At 42.5% G+C, this 20103-nt stretch overlaps 1 protein-coding gene across 1 annotated transcript in view; it reads left to right on the forward strand.

Annotated features, from left to right (window-relative positions):
* The window catches only part of OBSCN (obscurin, cytoskeletal calmodulin and titin-interacting RhoGEF), a 164159-nt gene that overhangs the window by 12315 nt on the left and 131741 nt on the right, over positions 1-20103 (forward strand). Inside the window, 3 exon segments of the mRNA XM_021714213.1 lie at positions 7183-7458; positions 11647-11922; positions 15849-16124. Of these exon segments, the coding sequence (XP_021569888.1) occupies positions 7183-7458; positions 11647-11922; positions 15849-16124 (828 nt within the window).

Consider the following 20103-nt stretch of genomic DNA (forward strand, 5'->3'; position numbering starts at 1 on the left):
ACTTGGCGAGACCTCATCTCTACAATAAATAAAAAAAAATTAGCCGGGTGTAGTAGCGCGCTCCTGGCCACTGCACTCCAGTCTGGGTGATAGAGTGAGACTCCAACTCAAAAAAAAAATTTTTTTTGTATTCCATTTTGATATATCTATTGTGATTCTTTTTTTTTGCCGCCCAGGGATTGTGCTTCACATACTGAACTTTTTTTTTTTTCTTTTGAGTTGGAGTCTCATGGCCACCCCAGCATTGATCTGCTGGGCTCTGGCGATCTTTCTCCCTCAGTCTTCCAAGTAGCCAGAACTACAGGTGCATGCTATCATGTCTGGCTAATTTTTTGATTTATGGTAGAGACGAGGTCTTGCCTAGTTGCCCAGGCTGGTCTGGAACCTACAGGCTCAGGCAATCCACTCGCCTCAGCCTCCCAAAGTGCTGAGCCCCAAATACAAGCTGAGCCTCCGAGCTCGGTCCATACTGAATTCTTTACCACTTACTTGGGACCTGTGTCTTGCCATCTCCATTGGAGTGTAGAACTCTTACCATCACACAGGTCTCCTTTCTTCCTACCTGTTAGGTATTACAGTGGATGGATGTCTTATGTATTATCTCAGCAGGCACTAAAAACTCATCAGATAGTATAGTTTTTGCTTTTAACTGCCAAACTTATGTTAAAGAACTCAAAAGGAGGGTTTTATGTGCCTAGATATTTACCATTTCTATTACTCTTCTTTTCTTCCTGCTGCTCCAGGTTTCCCTGTGATATCATTTCCCTTTAGTCTAAAGAATTTTCTTTAGCAATTTTTTATAGCAGGTCTGCTGTCAATTAGTCTTTTTAGTTTTCCATTATTCAGAATGGATAATGGAAGGATATGTTTGCTGGATGGAGGGTTCTGGGTTGATAGTTCTTTTCTTTCAGCACTTGAAGAAATGTCCCATTTCCATCTGGATATACTACATGATGATTTGATGTACATGTATATTGTGAGAAATCCATACTCATTCATGTTGTTTCCTTACAAATAATGTGTTGGTGTTCTTGACCTTCTTTCAGTATTTTTTTTGTCTTTAATTTTCAACTGTTTTAAAATGATTTGTCTGTGTATGGATTTCTTTGGGCTTATTGCCTTTGGGATTTACTAAACTCTTTCAATCTGATGTATGTCTTTTACTAAATTTGGGAGATTTTCAGCCATTATTTCTTAAAATTATTGTTTCTGAACTGCACTGTATCTACCCCTTCTAGGGTGAATAATTCAATATTAGTTCTATTGCATTCATCCCACAGGTCTCTGAGGCTCTGTTCATGTTCATAAAAATTTATTTTCTCTCTGTTGTTTAGATTGGATAACTTCTATTGATTTGTTTTCAGTTTTACTAACTCTTCTGTTATCCATATTCTTATTTCAGTTATAATATTTTTTCTGCTTAAAAAGTTTCCACTTGGTTCTTCTTTATATCTTCTCTTAAGTTGCCAAGACTTAATTTTTTCCATTCCTTTCAAGGGTATTTGCCCTTACTTGTTGGAACATGTTTGCAATTGCTGCTTGAAAGTCATGTTCAGGTAATTCTGATATTGGTGTTGTCTTGATGCTGATCTGTTGGTGACCTTTTCACAAGCGTGATAATTGAAAGCTTTCTGGTTCTTCATATGCCAATTAATTTTGGATGGTGTCCTGGGTATTTGATTGCTACAATATAGGATTCTAGGTCTTCTTTAGAAGGGTATGCTGATTTTTTTTGAGTTAGAATTCAGTCTGACTGCTTCTGTGGGTTTCTCTGTCTTCCAAGACTTTGCAGTGCTATTTTGCTCTGTCTTGTACATGCATCTTCTAGTGGTCTGTGTGCACCTGGGTAGTGTTCTGTCTCCTAGTTCATTGCTCAGATTCCTTGGGTGCTGATTAGGATTGGGTCCATCCACATTGGCTTCATGGGGCCCTGGAAGTCCTGAATGACTTGTAGTCACATTTGAGTCTCTTTTTTCCCATAGTCCTTCCAGGACTTTCTGCTTCCTTGGGCATTCCACTTCAGTTCTATAGACAGAAAACCAGAGCCTTGTGTATACATTTCCCAATGCTAGTTTTCCATGACTTCTGCTGTGTGTGCCAGAGTCAAGCATGAGAGAACAGAATGAGAAAAAAACCAATGGTGCTTACCCATACCTCTCAGGATCAGAATCCCTCTAGTTGGGAGGAGCATTTTCTCACAAGCGTTTTAGTTGTCTGCAACGTGCATGGTCTGGGTGTGAGAATGGAGAAAACATGGGTTGTCCTTCACCCTCTCCAGCATTGGGTATCCTTTTCCAGTGCAGCCTCCAGCAGATGGTCACTTCTGTACACATGGGCACGTACACAAGTGCATCACATATGTACACATATGCATCCATGTGACATGCTTGTATTACACATACATACACATTTAAACACACATATGCAATCACAGGCATATGAACACAATACACACACATACCAGAACACATGTACACATGCATACACACACATACCTAAACACATACTACACACATACATATATACACCATACATGTATATATGCACTTAGGCATACACACACATCTTACTCCACATGCACACATATACACATACACTCACCCACATATACACTTAGACTTACTTACACACACTTAAACACACAAACATGTACACAATGCAAATATACATATGCATACATCATACACACACCCACATACATATATACATAACACACAAATACATATACATGCATACACACATGCATGCACGATTCTCACACACATGTGTAGACACACATATACATGTGCACACACACATCATACTTGCTCACATCACCCCACACAATTACACACAGTCACCCACATAAGTATGCACACATACACACCAACATATCCATACAGGCATACACACAAACCCACCTACACCTACCACATATACTCACAAACACATGCATGAACACACACTTACACAATACATAAACACATGCATATATACATTTAAACACATATACACTCACAAATATATATACACATGGATACACATACCTCATCCTCACACACATATATACATACATAATATATATACATGCAAATCACGCATACTTAAATGCATACACACATTTACACATGTTTAAACATGCATGCATACTCACAAACTTGTGCATTCATACACATCTCACCTTCCACATACATGGATATACATAAACATGCATAACACAATACATACACACACACCCAAACACATACACACACTTATACACACATGTGGACACACATACACATTCAAATATATACCCACATACGTGGACATACACGTATATACATATACACGTACACACGTACACACAAGGATATATTATATACACACGTATACCCATACACATACACTTACACACACATATGCATGTAAACACACATACACACTCAAATGTATATTATATATACATTCAAGCATATAGTATATATACATTCTTGGACACACACATACATACATGCAAGCATATATTATACACACACAATATCTCAGACCCATACACGTACACTTATACATGCAGTACACACATTTAAACACATCTACACTCCCAAACACATGCCACACACACACATGCTCACACACACAGTGTGATTAGGAGTGATTTTGTGAAGTTCATGTCAGAGACAGCGTTTCTCTTGAGGTGAATTTGCGATTCTTTGTTTAGAGTGGACATCACAGGTAACAGAACTTGGTGAGGCCCTGCCCTGGCAACATGGCTGGCTCTGGGGTAGTCACATATGGGACACATCTAACCAGCAACTGAGAAAGGCAGTGGACCATGTAGCAGGTGTGTTTTTGTGCTGGTGTTGGGGAGGGGACACTGACTTGCTGTGTGCCCAGTGCTGGCCCCCTGGTGAGGATGTGATACTGATCATTATATTGGCCCTTCTTGAGGCTTTCACAGTGCCAGAGCCTGAACACCAATCCTCTAGGACTTCCTGGCTCTGTGACTCCTCAGTGTGTTTGATGAGGCAGTAACACATAGTCAACGTGAATAAAAAACACAGCAGCCTTTTAAGTGGTCGTTTAAAGACATGTGTGGCATTGGAGGTGCATTTGAAAGGCAGTGTCTACTCTCTTGGGCCATCTGGGACACCTGAGTGTGGCATTTCATTCTTGGGGATGGAAACATAGAGCTGGCACAGCTAGACTCTGGCTGCACTATGGAGACTAGACTAGGGGACCAAAAGCAAGCAGGCCAGGCAGGAGCTCTTTCCTGGCTCAGGGAGCAGGGCTGACCTGAAGAGAGATTGTGTCCTGAGGATGGAGAGGTGGCAATGGGCCATCTAAGAGGTAGAGTGGGGTGAGGTGGTGGCCAGGTGGGTGTGCGGCTGAGAAAGGGAGGTGGGAGGTGGGCTGGAGGCTTGGGCAGATGTATAGATGGAGATGTGTGTCTGAGAAGGGTGGTAGTCAGGGAGTTACTGTGCAGGGAGGAGCAGGCAAGGAGCAATTTTGTCCCACCAAATTGGGGCTGAAGTCACCCCAAAAGCAGTGGCAGGGAGTTTCAGCAAGTGACCCAAGATGGGGCTGGTGGGAATTCCAAGATGCTCTATAGCTTGGGGTGCTCAACTGGAGCACTTATTAGGGGATCTTGCAGCAGAGGGGGACTGTGGCATGTCCCTGTAACAGACAGTGAGAAAGGTGAGTTCTACCCACGTATGTACACAACAAGGGGTCAGGGCATGGCATTTATATGAGAGTGGAAGGACTTTGGCTCAGGGCAGGGTTAATTTCTCTATGTTTAGCAACACGGCTGTCTTTCAGTGTCTCAAACAACAGCCTAAACACCTCTATCCATGCCTTGCTCAAGACATGTAGCTGACCAGTCACAAGATAGCCAAGGCACTCTGCGTTTCTAGGTCAGAACAAAGGAAAGTCGTGGAGGCCATATACAAGCCAGCTTGGAGTGCCTGGGACATCTAGGGGGCAGTTGGTGGCTCTCTGAGCTTGGGCCTCAGTCAATGCTGGGCTGATGAGGATATTTGGGATTTATTGACTCATTGGCAGTAGGAGAGGGTGAGTGTGTGTTGGGGCACCCGGGGGAGGGGAGAAAGATAGTGAGATCCACCCCGGGGAAACACTGAGGGAGCTGAGACCACAAAGGAGGAAGGTCAGAGGAGCAGGAGGAGAATCAAGAAAGGCATATTGTGGGGTCAATGAGGATGTTCATGTGAGGATGAGGGTGTTAGTATTTCAGTGAGCTTGGTGAGATGGGAATGGGGGGATGGGTGATCCTAACCAGAGTGAGAGGTTGGTGTCTGATGAGTAGACCTGAGGTGAGGATATGGTCATGAGGTGAAGATATGGTCTATGGCAGTTTTCCAAAGCCTTGCTTTGAAGGGCAAGAGAGAGAATGGGGGGAGGCTCAATGGCACAGAGTATGATTCTGGCTCTTGGGGCTCCTGTCAACTGCCATATCTTGAGCCTCTGTAGGTTGTTGGAGTTTCATCACCTCCTGCTGCTGTCCATTTGCCTGTCCTAGCATGGACACTAGGTCACCAAAGATGAGCAAGAGAAAGACAGACAGCTGGAAACTTTATCATTTGTCTTGTGAAAAAAATAAACTTCAAGCAGAAGAATAGAACAATTTGTGTTTTGTACACAAATGTGTTTTTAAAAAGATTTTTAAAAAATCCAACCAAAATATCCACCAGTGGATGAATGGAAGAAGAAAACATGGTATATATTGTAGTATATAGTAGAATACTATTTAGCCTTAAAAAAGGAAAACCTGTCATTTGTAACAACATGGATGAACCTAGAGGACATTATGCTAAGTGAAATAAGCCAGGCACATAGACAAATACCACATGATCTCAATTATATGTGGAATCTAAGAAAGTTGAACTTATATAAGTAGAGAGTAGAGTGGTGGTTACTGGGAGCTGAAGGTAGAGGGGTTGGGGAGATGGTCAAGTGGTACAAAGTTTCAGTTAGATAGCAGGAATATGTTCAAGAGATCTGTTGTACAACATCATGACTATAGTTAATGACAATGTATTATATTCTTGAAAATTGCTAAGAGAGTAGATTTTAAGTGTTTTTACCACAAAAAGTGATATGTGAGGTAATGCATGCTATTTAGACCAATTTAGACATTTCACATTGTATACATATTTCAAAATAACATATCATATGCAATAAATATATACAAATTTTATTTGTAAATTTAAAAAATAAATTAAAAAGATTTCTGGGAAAAACTAGAGAGAATGAGGATGATACAGTAATAAAAGATATAAAGAGAAGTTTTAGAAATGTTAAACAACATGAATCCTAAAACTTAAGACTCAGAAGGAATCATTGTAAGTATAAAGAAAGTCAATTTCCAGTTACAGACATCATAACTAATGGCCAAAAACCAAGAGGAGATCTTAAAAACTACTAGTGAAAAGAGATTAAAAGAACAAAAATTATCTTTTCTTTAGATTTGTCAATAGAAATTAGGAACACAGAAAATGGGATAATCTCCAAAGTAGAGGGAAAAACAACTGTCAGCCTAGAATTCTATACCCATCCAAACTATCATCCAAAAGTGGGGATAAAATAAAGACATTTTTAGGAAGTATATTGAGAGAGTTTACCATTCACAAAATCTTGCTGAAAGAATTACCAGTGAATATACTTTGTAGACAAGATTATATCTATAGTAACAGAATGGGTCCTAGAAGTAATATAATATGAAGAAAAAGAAGTAATTTAATAAGAAATATCCAATCCCAAGGCCAAGGATTTGATTACACCAATCGCGATTGGTCAGCTAGAGGTTGTAGGCTGCATTAGCAGTCCTGCAGACTCAGTGATGTTGTCATTCTGTTGACATCACTTAAGAAATTATCTCTGAAAATACCTATGTTTTGATGTGAAGGCCACAAATTATGCCTCTTTGTGTAGTTATGAATTACATCTGATAAATATATAACAGAGCCTGAATTGCTAACATATAGAAACCTAAAATTATTGGACTAGGAGACTTCAGATTCCAAGAACTAACTGGTTCCCTGCTCTATGTATCTTCTTAATGTGAAAGTCTGTGTGCTGAGAAAGCCAGGAACAGAGCAGGCTTGTGGCTGAGGCCTCAGAGTTCTGAAAGCAAGAAGGCAGACCCTCATTCAGTTCTAGAATTGGACTGTCTCTGACCTCATGTCCCTCCTCATCTGTCCCTAGAGCCCAAGGCAGTGTTTGCTCAGGAGCAAGTAGCACCCCGCAAAGTGCAGGCCGAGGTAGGGGCCAGTGCCAGGTTGAGCTGTGAGGTGGCCCAGGCGCAGACAGAGGTGATGTGGTTCAAGGACAGGAAGAAGCTGAGCTCCAGCTTGAAGGTGTGTGTGGAGGCCACTGGCTGTGTGCGGCAGCTGGTGGTGCAGCAGGTGGGCATGTTGGATGCTGGGGAGTACAGCTGTGAGGCCAGGGGCCAGAGATTCTGTTTCTGTCTGGATGTGACAGGTGGGTTTCTTGGGGTCTTTTGTTCTTTAAGATAATTGCTAGGAAATAGAGTGTATGTGGAGGTGCCAACTAATGGCCTCTTTTCTCACAAAACTTTCCCTGCAATAACAGCTAGCAGGTGTTAATTATGTGCAAGGGTTAGGATTTTGTGAAGCATTTCTTGTCTTTTTACTTGCTTATACTTCACTACAATCCTGTAAGGAGAAGTTCTGATTATTACTATTTTAAGATAACTCATAGGGAATTAAGCCAGAAAATGGTAGAGCCAGGATTTGGGCTCAATATTCTGGGGTTATTATTGTCTTTTTCTCTTGAAGAACTCTTTCTTCAGTATTTGTTTTAGTAGATCTGCTAGTGATATACATTCTCTTTCTTTCTTTTTTGTTCCTATAAAAATATATTTATTCTTCCTTAAATTCTGAAAGCTATCAAATTATAGTTTAGTAGTTACCCCCTCTTGCCCCAGCATTTTAAAGAGGTCATTCCATTGTCTTCTGGCTTTCATATTTTCTTCTGAGATGATATCAACTGTAGGATTTATTATGGTCACTTCAAGGATCATGTATCTTTCCTCATTCTGTTGATTTTAAGATTTTCTTTTTGATTTTGACTTTTGCCAGTTTTACTTTGATGAACCTAGATGCAGTTCCCTTTGTATTCATCCTAGTTGGGGTTGCAGAATGTCTTGGGTCTGTGGGTTTATGTCTTTCATCAGCTGTGTACTATTCTTGGCCTTCTTTTGTTCTGTTCATCTCTCTTTCCTCTTTCAGGACTCCTATTATACTCTATTAGACCTTTTTACATTTTCTCACATATATTATGTGCATTGCTCTGCCTCTTAATTCTTTCTTTCTCTTTGTATTAGTCTGGATATTTTCTTTCAACCTGTCTTCTAGTTCACTAATCATCTGCTTTTTTTTTTTTGAGTTAAAGTCCCACTCTGTTGCCCAGGCTGGAGTGCAGTGGCATGCTCACAGCTACCACAGCCTCGACCTGCAGGGCTCAGGCCATCCTTCTACTTCAGACTTCCAAGTAGCTGGAACTACAGGCACACACCACCATGCCTGGTTAATTTTTTGTTCTATGGTAGAGACAAGATCTTGCCAAGTTGCCCAGGCTGGTCTTGAACCTCTGGACTCAAGCAATCCTCTCACTTCTGCTTCCCAAAGTGCTGAGATTACAGGCATGAGTTACCGTGCTTGGCTATCCTCTGTTTTGCTGTATCTAATCTACTATCAATCCTATTTGTGGTGTGATTACTTTCAGTTATGGCATTTTCAAGTTTTATAATTTCTATTTATAATTAAATTTTATAGTTTTTATAGATTTTAGACTCTATTAAATTTTTTTCATATTTAATTTCTTTCCTTTTATATTAAAAAATATTAATCATGGCTGTACCCTGGTCTGATAAGTATAATCACTGAATCATTTGACATTGCCTTCTCCCCCCTAATATTTATGCCTGTCTTTGGCATTCCTATGAATTCCTGGATTTACAGTCAGACATTGTATGAGAAAAATTGTTGAATATATATGATGCTATCTTGTTCCAGAGAGAGGATCATTCTTTCCTTTGCTAGGTAGATAAGGGACCACTCAGAACTCTGATCCACTCTGGAGCTGCACTGACTGGAGACTGCACTGCAGTCTGGTCAGAGTCTTCTGCCTTTTGTGTGTCCCAGTCCTGGGCACAGTCCTCTAAGAATTCCTGCAGGAACTTGGGGTATGGGTGGGGATGCCTCCCCCAGTCATTTCTCAGCTTTCATCTTTGTCTCTTTGGTGATGCAAGATGTAGACATGTCCACTGTTGTTCTCAGAGGTTTTCTGCTTAGCTTCTTCATCTCCTGCCCTGTGTAGCTCCAGGCCCCATCAGACATCTGAGTATGGGGCTCAACTCTATACCATTTTGCTGGAGCCTTATTCCCTCCCTTCTTGAGTCCATGTCTCTATCCACACATGGTGTCCCCACATCACTGACTTCCTCATTTCTTGGTAGCAGCCCTGTGTGCAGCCCCTTGCTCTGATATCCCCATCATGCCCACTGTAGTCACAGCAGGGCCCAAGGGGAAGCAGGTGCCCAGGAGGCCCACATCATGGTGCCTCCTCTTGGCACTTTGCCTGTGGTTATCTCTAGCTCCTCCCTCTTTCACTCATGCTGCTCACCACCTAGCTCCCTCTGTGCTGCTCCTGCAGGGACCCTTGGCCCCTCCCTTCATTGGGGCTATCTCCTCTTGTCACATAGTGCTCCACTAAATATCTCTCCTTAGCGAGGACTGCCCTGACCACCACACCTAAGACGCCAGTTGGTCCCTTCTCTCCAGCACATCACCCTGCCCCACAGCACCACTTCTATGCTCTCATGGCTTACAGGGTCATTTGTCTTCCCCATTGAGAGGTGAGGCATGAGAACAGGTACACTGCCTGTGTTGCAGTTTCCACCATGGTATCTGCACACACAGGCCTTCTGCCAGTGTTGGCTGTGTGCATGAGTGAGTGACTGAAGAAATGAGTGACTGTATCAACAGTATGGACTCCCTGAGGCTCTGTGCTCATTCATTTGAGTTTTTAAAAGCATTTAAGTGTGTTCTTTCGAATACTTTATGCAGACAGCAAGAATTTCGGTGATGACTATGTAAGTGATATTAATCATTAATTAAAATATGTATTTTAGCCAGGTGTGCTGGTGCACACCTGTAGTCCCAGCTACTCAGGAGGATGAGACAGGAGGATTGCTTGAGCCCAGGAGGTCAAGACTGTGGTGAGCTGTGATCATGCCACTGCACTTCAACCTGAGTGACAAAGTGAGACACTGTCTCTAAATATATACTTTAATTATCATGAATTTAAGTTATTTTTCCAATTTAAACAATAGGTAAGAATAAATGTAAACATTTATTAAGACATCCCAAAGCAGAAACAAGTAGATATACAGAAACTACTGTTATATCCATGTATTTTTTTGTGTTGAGTGGAGCCTATGCAACCTGCAGACACTGGTGACATTGGGAATTATAATTGTGTATAGAACTGGGATGCTCACTCGCCGCTGGGAGAGTGGAAGTTGGTCCACCAGCTTTTGAAAACAGTTTGGAAATGCCCATGGAAGTCAAACACAGGCTTGCCACCATCCCAGCCAGGCCATGTGCCATCAAAGATGTGCACACATATGTTCCCAGAAGCTTTTACTCATCATATCCCCAAACTGGAAACAACTCTAATGAACCAGTCACAAGAGGAAAGGGAAAATAAATTGTTGTGTGCTACACAGGGCAGAGGCTAAGAGGCCAATTATGCATGCTGTACTTTTTCCATTCTGTGAAATCGGAAACAGATAGAAGGAATTTACGGTGATGGAAGTCAGGGTGCTGCTTACTTTGGGGAGTGCCAACAGTTTAAGGGCACCAGAATATACAGTTTACTAACATGTTTTGGGTACTTGGGGGCATGCACACCCAAATTCATCGAGCTGTAAAAGCAAATAGGCACACTTTATGTGTAAGTTCACCCAGGTGAAGTGCAGGACACAGTTCATGGGGACATACAGTGTGCTGGCTCTGGATGTATCACATTCAACCACACTGACCTGCCACAAGAGCTGATGTCACATGGCAAAGATAATGAGCCAGTGAATACAGGCACCAGCATGGTCTATGCCACCTTCTGCCTCTTCCAAATCACTTTTTTTTTCGAGTCAGAGTCTCACTCTGTTGCCCAGGCTGGAGTGCAGTGGCACACTCATGGCCATGCAGCCTCGACCTGCTGGGCTCAGGCGATCCATCTACTTCAGCCTTCCAAGTAGCTGGAACTTCAGACGCATGCCACCACACCCAGCTAATTTTTGTGACTTATTGTAGAGACAAGGTCTCACTAAGTTGCCCAGGCTGGTCTTGAAACTCCAGGTTCAGGCAGTCCTCTCGTCTTTAGGCAGACCTCCTAAAATGCTGGGATTACAGGCTGAGCCACTGTGTCTGGCCCCGGATCATTCTTGAGTCAGACTTCCTAAAATGTACTCTAGAGGCTCTGTCACAGGAGACATTGTGCTTGTGAACATGAGTCTAACATCCCAATGGATGCAGGACACCACTGGCTGCAGGAAGAAAATTTACTGAACCCTGAAGCTTTGTTGCCTGTGAAGTGGGTAGGCCCCAGTTTTGTGTCTGACTCGGTGTCTCTAATCTGTCCTAGAACCCAAGGTGGTGTTTGCTAAGGAGCAGGCAGCACCCTGCGAGGTACGGGCTGAGGCAGGGGCCAGTGCCACGCTGAGCTGCAAGGTGGCCCAAGCGCAGACGAAGGTGACATGGTTCAAGGACGGGAAGAAGCTGAGCTCCAGTGCAAGGATGCGTATGGAGGCCACGAACTGCACACGGCGCCTGGTGGTACAGCAGGCAGGCAAGGCGGATGCTGGGGAATACAGTTGTGAGGCCGGGGGCCAGAAGCTCTGCTTCCGCCTGGATGTGGAAGGTGGGTCCTCTCTAGTGCCAACTTAGCCTGTTGGGAGATAATGATGAGACCAACTGGCACACCTGGGGCTGTTTCCATTAGCCTCCGTATCTCTTGCCCGCCACCCTCCCAGTTCCCATTTTCATGGCTGGCTGGGCTATGGAGGTTGGATGGGAGGAGTGTGTGATGAGGGAGGGACTGTGGTTGTGCACCTTGGTGTTTCCACACAGCAGTGTTCAGTTACACACCCCCAGCACCTGCCCAGATCATTCCTCATGTTTCTTGGTGGCTCTGCTGGACCCTGGTGGTCTGAGGTAGACCAGGTGTCGCCACCTGGTGGTGTGTAAATTTCCCTCTGTTGAATGTTCTTGGCAGCTTTCAGATGCCCTCACCCCACACCACATGCTGATTCTCCCCAGTAGGAGATGTTTGAATTTCGTCCATCTGGGAGAAGGGGCATTTCAGCCACCAAGTTGTACATGACATATCCTCAAGGCTGACTGTGGATTATCCAAGATTCAGGCATCCTGGCCATGCTTCCTCCCTTGCCTGGATATAGATCTCATGTGTGCACTGTAGGCAGCAATATCTAGACCCCTGTTTTGTTGCAATGTCTGTGTAAACAGCAGCACAGGGTGGCAGATATGTGCCTGTGATGTGCACTTGTGAAGTCTGGAATGTCGTCTTAAGAACATCTCATTTTCCTTTGTCTTCAGTTAGAACATACTATGCCAAAGCCCCTGGAACTTGGTTTATAAATTTAGAAATGGAAAGGAAGACATAGCTTACACTCCCTGAGCTAAGAAATCCAAGATTCGATAATAGCAGCCTCTGACTGGTAAAGTAGTATTTATTTGATAGCATTATCCAATAAATAGTTTGTGCCTGTGCCTTTCCCTGGCTAGGTCATAGAGGGATCTGGAACTACATTTTTTTGTGTATGTGAAGAGTTTTATCACTAGAGCAGGGTAGATTGACTCTAGGTGTAGACACAGGACAGTTTGGTATTGTGTTATGTGCAGTGGCTCGTGGATGCATATAGATACCAAAAAAACCCACTATGTATCTTTCTGAAGTGTTATTTTAAGAGAATATAGCAAATTATTTCATGGTGATAAATATCAAAAGGTTGACAAATGACTACATTTATTGAAAAGCATATAAACCCCCTCTCCTCCCTTGGGGAGGTGAATCCCCTCTTTATCTCTCCAATTTACTTTCTAAATAAATTATATTTTATAATCTAAAAAAAGAAAAGCATATAAAATATAACATACGAAGAAATAAAGAACTTAAACAGTCCTATAACTTTTATATAAATAGGACCAGTAACAAAAAATCTTCATTGTGCAATATCTAATCCCAATAACTATACTGTAAATTATACCAAATATTCCGCATATAAATTATTCCATGTTCATGGAGATTCTTTTAAAGAATAGAATAAGGAAATACACTCTGTGAATTGTTTCATGTAGATACTATAACACTGATACCTATAGCTGACAAAGAAAATGGGAGAAATTAAAATAACAGGCCAATCTATTATGGATATCAAAGGAAAAATCATAAACAAAATATTATTCAAATATATTCAGTCACATAGTGAGAGGCTAATATACTGTGAAGAAAGCCATAATCCAGGACTTCAAGGTTGTTTAAACATTAGGAACATTTGCAAGTGAATATTAGAATGATCTTAACAGATTGAAAGAAAATGTGAAGTGATTACCTCAATAAGCACAGAATAAAGTCATTGATAAAATTCCACAACATAAATCTAGAAGAAATGTTTGAGAAAGTTAGCACCATAAAACCTTTAACAAATTATAAATAAACCAGTTGTTTCGAAATTTGATAAATGATACTGCGGACAAACCAGCTAATGAAAGTGAAACCTTGAACTGGGAGCAGAACAAAGAAGCTCTGCCCTCATGTTCACCTGGCACCACACAATGCAATTAGGAGGTAAATAAAAGGTGTAAAAGCTTGAAAAAACAAGAGTGGAATTCACAGATGACATTGTTTACCAATAAATTTCTAGACTTAGTAGGAAAGTTGAGACAGATGACTATTTAGAAAATCAGTGTAAAGAAACACTCACGTCTGTGTGAGGGTCACGTGTCTCTTTTCTAAGAGCTAGCTACCAGAGGTGTTTTGAATCTCAGACTTACTTGGATTTCAGACTATTTGTGTTATATTCACTGCTTGAGCTTCCAAAGTCAAAAAATCCCAAATCTCCAATGAGTGCTTCCTTTGAGTGACATGTTTGTGCTCAAAACATTTTGAATTTCAAAGCATTTTGGGTTCTGGATTTTTGCATTTGGGACACTCCGCCTATACTAGCAACTAACAGCTGGAAAATGAAATATTAAAAGAATTATAATCACATAAAGCATATCATGTTTCTAATTCCAAGTCTAGCAAAATGTGCTTGATGTATCTGAGGGGGGAAATTATTGAATGTTTTGTTTACACATTTTGAGACAGTTAAGAAGATCTAAATAAGTGGAGAGAGACCTACAGAAGAATCAGAGATGTTCCATCTCAATTAAAGTACAAGCAAATGTCCTTTTCTGAAAGTGGACAAGCAGGTTGTAGAGGCACAAAGAACCCATCTGTGCTCAGGGGAAAGCAGGTGGACCAGATGACAGGACCACATAGCCCATTGTGAGGGCGGTGGTGTCTCCTTGCAGGGACAGATGAACAAACCATGGAACAGCAGGGAGCTCAGAAACAGACACTTTCAGGCACGGATGCCCCACCTGCCCCCCCATGTTCTCCCGTGAGTCTTGTGTAGGGACCAGAGACAGCCTGGTCTTTGTGTAAACATTTTGGACCATTTAACCACTTGGGAAAAAAGTTGGGCCAGTAATTCAACCACACACAGAGTCAGCTCTAGTTGGGTCAGAGACCTCATGGTAGAAAGAAACCCTAAAATTCTCTGATGATACGATAGATGTTTTTAATAACTTCAAGGTAAGGAACACAGATGCAATGACTACACTGAAACAGGTTTGATACATGTGTATACATAAAATTATAAACTTTGATTCATCAGAAGACACCATAAGAGAGTGAAAAGGCAGGCCACACTGAACAGGAAGAGTCATACAATACTCTCAGTGCTCTAGCACTGAAATATAGAAAGACATCATGTGAGTGGATTCCTGAGCCTGTGGGTTCGAGACCCGCCTGGGCAGCGAGACCTCATCTCTACAATAAATCAAAAAATCAGCCGGGCGTGGTAGCACACGCCTGTAATTCCGGCTACTCGGAAGGCTGAGGCGGAAGGATTGCCGGAGCCCAGCAGGTCGAGGCTGCGGTGGCCGGGAGTGGCCACTGCACTCCAGTCTGGGCGACAGAGTGAGACTCCAACTCAAAAAAAGAAAAAAAAAGAAAAAAAAAGAAAGACATCCTAAAATGAATGTAAAGAGAAAGCCAAAGCTAATGAAAATCGGGCAAAACACTTGGCAACACCACAGAGGAGCAAATAGTAATGAACAAAAACACCTGAAAGTGCTATATGCATGAGTCTCCTTGAAAGGCCCTCAACCACTGGAGGAGGTCCAGGCTCCCACCGAGGCCACAGCTGACCCTCCCATCACAGGCAGGAGCAGAGCCTTAGGATGTTGACCCTGAAGGGAGAGCGGGCCCCTCCATGAGGGGAGGAGTGTGGCTTTCCTGCTCAGTTCCTCCCCTGGGAGAGCCCTCCACATAGGACCTGTCACACATCCTCACCTGGGACAGACCACAGTGCAGACAGGCAGATGGAGAAAGGTGCTGACTTGTATGACAGGCACTGGGGCCTACAGGCACATGGCTTAAGCAAAGCCTGGATGAGGCCCTTCCCTCCTGCCTCCAGTCCAGGCTTCCCTCCCCAGTGCCATAGTCCTGACCTGGATGGCGTCTCTTCTCTGAACCATGTCCCTCCTCGTGTGTTCCAGAGCCCAAGACAGTGTTTGCCAAGGAGCAGGCAGTGCCCCGCGAGGTGCAGGCTGAAGTGGGGGCCAGTGCCACGCTGAGCTGTGAGGTGACCCAGGCACAGACGGAGGTGACATGGTTCAAGGACGGGAAGAAGCTGAGTTCCGGTGCGAGGGTACATATGGAGGCCACGGGCTGCACGCGGCAGCTGGTGGTGCGACAGACAGGCAAGGCGGATGCTGGCGAGTACAGCTGTGAGGCTGGGGGCCAGAGGCTCTTCTTCCGCTTGAACGTGACAGGTGGGTGTTTGTCATACTAACTTAGCCTCGTTTAGTAGTGGTGGTGTGACTGGCTGACACAACTGCTGCCCTTCCTAGAAGCCTTCTTCACTTGACATCTCCCACTGTCCTATTTCCATTTCATAACCATGGCTGGGGCAAGGCTGGGTGGGTGGGACAGGTGTATGGGAGGGGGAGGGCCCTTTTAACCTGGAGCAGTATGTCCATGCAGAAGTGCTGAATTATACCTTCTGAGTACCCATCTAGAATTCTCCTGGTTTCCTTGGTGTCCAGGCCTCTGGCTTTGTCTGGACCTGTTGTCTGAGGGAGACCAATTGTCTCTCCTGGGAATGTGAATATTCCTTTCTATCATCTGGTAGCTCACAAATGCCCTACTTTCAGCACCACATGGGTGTTCTCCTCAGTGAGACACTCAAATTTGTATGGACCACAATAAGGAGAATTTTTATCCACACAATCCTACTTAAAATTGTCTCCAGACTGAATGTTGGCTAGCAAAGCTTTCGGTGTTCCAGGACTCTGGTCCTGGCTTTCCCTTGGGTTTAGAAGCTCTCTGTACATCCCCATGTGGCAAAGTGTAGGTCCATGTTTTCTTGCCATGTCTACAAAGAAAAACTGCTGGAGCAGAGGGTTGGAGGACTTGCTTCTGTGACACACCTGTGAGATTCTGAGAAAATTCTGTGTCAGCATTCCACCCTGGAGTTTGGTTTATAAATTTAGAAGTGGAAAAGAATAAATAGCTTAAGCTACACTAGTACACCTCATCAGAGAAGAGTTGTGGTAGTAGTAGTCACTGACTGGGAAGGCAGTATTTACTTCAGAGTGATTCCTCATGACTCCTGTGTGTGACTGATTCACAGAGAAGGCTGAGAACAAAATTTATTTTTCTTTTGTTAAGAGAGTCTGAGCATCACAGAAAGAGGTTGTGGTACCACATTGATGCCCAGGACTAATACATAAAACTGGACATTCTGTCAGTAAATAATTGTGTATGGTTGTGTATAGAAACCAAAAATCTCATTATATCTCTTTCTAAAATGCTATTTTAAGAGAATATGATAAAATATTTCATGATAATGATAAGTTTTGGAGAAGTGACCAATTTCTTAGATAACTATATGAAAAAGTTATACAAGAAGAAATAGATAACTCAGATAGTCCTATAGCTTTTAAATAAACGGAACCTGTGATAAAAATTATGTTTATACAGAATGGTCCAAGTCCAGTGGATCTACTGAAAAATTTCTACTGAAATATTCTCAAAACAAATTATGTTCTTGGATATTCTTCTAGAGAATAGAACAAGAAGATATATTCTTGAATCTGTTTTATGTGGATAGCGTAACCTAGATACCAAAATCTGAGAACAATAAGATGAAGTTTGAGATTACAGGCCAATTGCTTATGGATATCAAGGTCAATATCTTCAACAAAATATCTTGAAAATGATCTGACCAGCACATCAGGAGGAAAATGCACTATGACCAAGGCCACAGTCTAGGAATACTCTGTTGGTTTAATATTCAGAACATTAGAAAATGTATGCAGGAAATTAACAGGATGAAAGAGAAAAACAATGTGCTTATCTCAATGAATGGAAAATAAAAGTTTGCTAACATTTAATATTGTAAATCTGGAACAATTGTTTGATAAAATTTAGCATCAGTTCATGACATAAAATTCCTAGCAAACTATCAGTAAGTGGACTCTTCCCTAATTTAATAAATGGAAACACCAGCTGATTTTATCCTTGAAGCTAAACGTAAAACATCATTGCTAAAGTAGAGAGGAAGAGGGGAGCCCTGGCGTTGCTTGTTCCCTCCTATATGGTAATGCACAGAAAGGAGGAAGAGGAAGTTGAGGGTAGAAAAGTTGGAATGCAAACTGGATTTCAGATGGTCTGATCATCACTTCTGAAAAACCAAAGATAAATTATTAGACCTAGAGGGGAGGGAAAGGTAACTACATACAAACATAAGTCCACAGAAACCACTTCGGTGTTTCTACACTAGCAACAAACACTTGGCAAAGAAAATGCTTAACTATTTACAGCTGCATTAAACATATCATAGTCTTAATTCCAAGTTTAAAGAGAGACATATAAGGGCTCTGTGGGGGCAAATTATTCAACCTTTTTGAGAAATGATGAAGATCTAAATGAGTGGATAAAAACATATGCAAGATTCAAGGAAGATCCTGTGCAGTCAAAACTCAAACTTGTTCTGTGAGGAGTAGGGGTTTACAATTGACAAGGGATGCCAAGGCCAAGTGTTGCCAATGTAGCCCTATAGAAGGACCATTGTGAGCATTTCTTCTACCAATATGGAGTACTATTAGAAAGCTACAGTCATGAAGATGGGGGCTATTAAGGCAGAGAGATGAACAAAGCAGGGGAACAGAGGAGTGAGCTCAGATAGACCCTTCCTGAGGGACACTCCCCCTACTTTTTGTGAACACCTTTGCAAGGTATAGTAAAAGGATGATTTTTTTTTTTTGAGTTGGAGTCTCACTCTGTTGCCCATACTGGAGTGCAGTGGCCGCTCCCGGCCACCGCAGCCTCGACCTGCTGGGCTCCGGCGATCCTTCCTCCTCAGCCTTCCAAGTAGCCAGAATTACAGGCATGAGCTACCATGCCCGGCTGATTTTTTGATTTATTGTAGAGATGAGGTCTTGCTGCCCAGGCAGGTCTTGAACCTGTGGGCTCAGGCAATCCACTCACCTCAGCCTCCCAAAGGTGCGGGATTATAGGCTGAGCCACCGAGCCCGGCTGATTTTTTTTTTTTTAAGAGATAGGTCTTGCTCTGTCACCCAGGCTGGAGTGCCATGGGGTGAGCGCAGCTCACTGCAGCCTCCAACTCTCAGACTCAAGCAATCCTCCCACCTCAGCCTCTCAAGTAGCTAGCACACATCACCACGCCTGGTTAATTATTTTATTTCAGGATGTTTTTTGTTCTTTTTTGTTTATTGAAAAATGCAGTACACGAAGCAAGACCAAACACATATCTAAACACTACAATTACTTCTTTTCCTACAAAAGACCAGAATAACAGACCTAATTATAGCCCATTTAATCTAAGGTTTTTGCCAATCTGATTCTGCTGCCATCCTTCCTATTTTGTCAAGAAATGTAAACAACCACTTGATATAATTTCATAATTTTAAAAAAATTTACAAAGCTCCTTCATTTTTATCACCAAAATAATACATTTGAGAGAGGTTTGTAAAAACAACTAGCCTGGGGCTGAGATCCTGGGCAGATATTTCCCACGGGCATCCAGTGGTGTCAGTCAGGCCACAGCTCTGGCCCTTTTCCTGGGGTGGACTGTTGGTTCCTCACCAGCTGTCTAGTGTCTCCTCAACACAGCAATGGGCCTGGGGAAGGGGGATGGGTAAAGGCTCCCCGACAGCTCTCTGCAGTTAGGATCTTCGCGTCCTCAGCTTATAAATACAGCATTGCTTTGTGGGTGGGTGTCAGAGAGCGCATGTGGCCTGGAGGACATCTGTTTCTCCAGGATTTTTTAAATGAAAGTTTTGAGGCCCTTAAACCACATGGAACAAAAAATCATCTGGTATCTCTCACCACATTCCAGATGAGTTAGAGATCTCAAGGTAGCAGGTAAAACCATAGCACTCTGAGATGATGGCATAGATTGGTTAAAACCTTCAGGGCATGGAAGATTTCTGACACAGAACAAAATGCAAAAATGGCAAAGGCAAAAATGCAAAAACACTAACTTAGAGTGGAGCAAGAATGATATATTGAGCTACATCAAAATAAAAATTTTGGTCTGTGTGCAGTGGCTCATACCTATAATCCCAACACTTGGGAGGCTAAGGTATGAGGATCCCTTAAGACCAGAAGTTTGAGGTCAGACTGGGAAACGTAGTGAGACCCCAATCTCAATTTTGAAAGAAAATTTAAAAAAATAAAATGAAAAACTTGGATTCATTAGAAGACACCATAAGAGTGAATCCCAAG

The sequence above is a fragment of the Carlito syrichta genome, unplaced genomic scaffold (genome assembly GCF_000164805.1).
Source record: "Carlito syrichta isolate Samal-C Ts95f unplaced genomic scaffold, Tarsius_syrichta-2.0.1 Scaffold305332, whole genome shotgun sequence".
Lineage (NCBI taxonomy): Eukaryota > Metazoa > Chordata > Mammalia > Primates > Tarsiidae > Carlito > Carlito syrichta.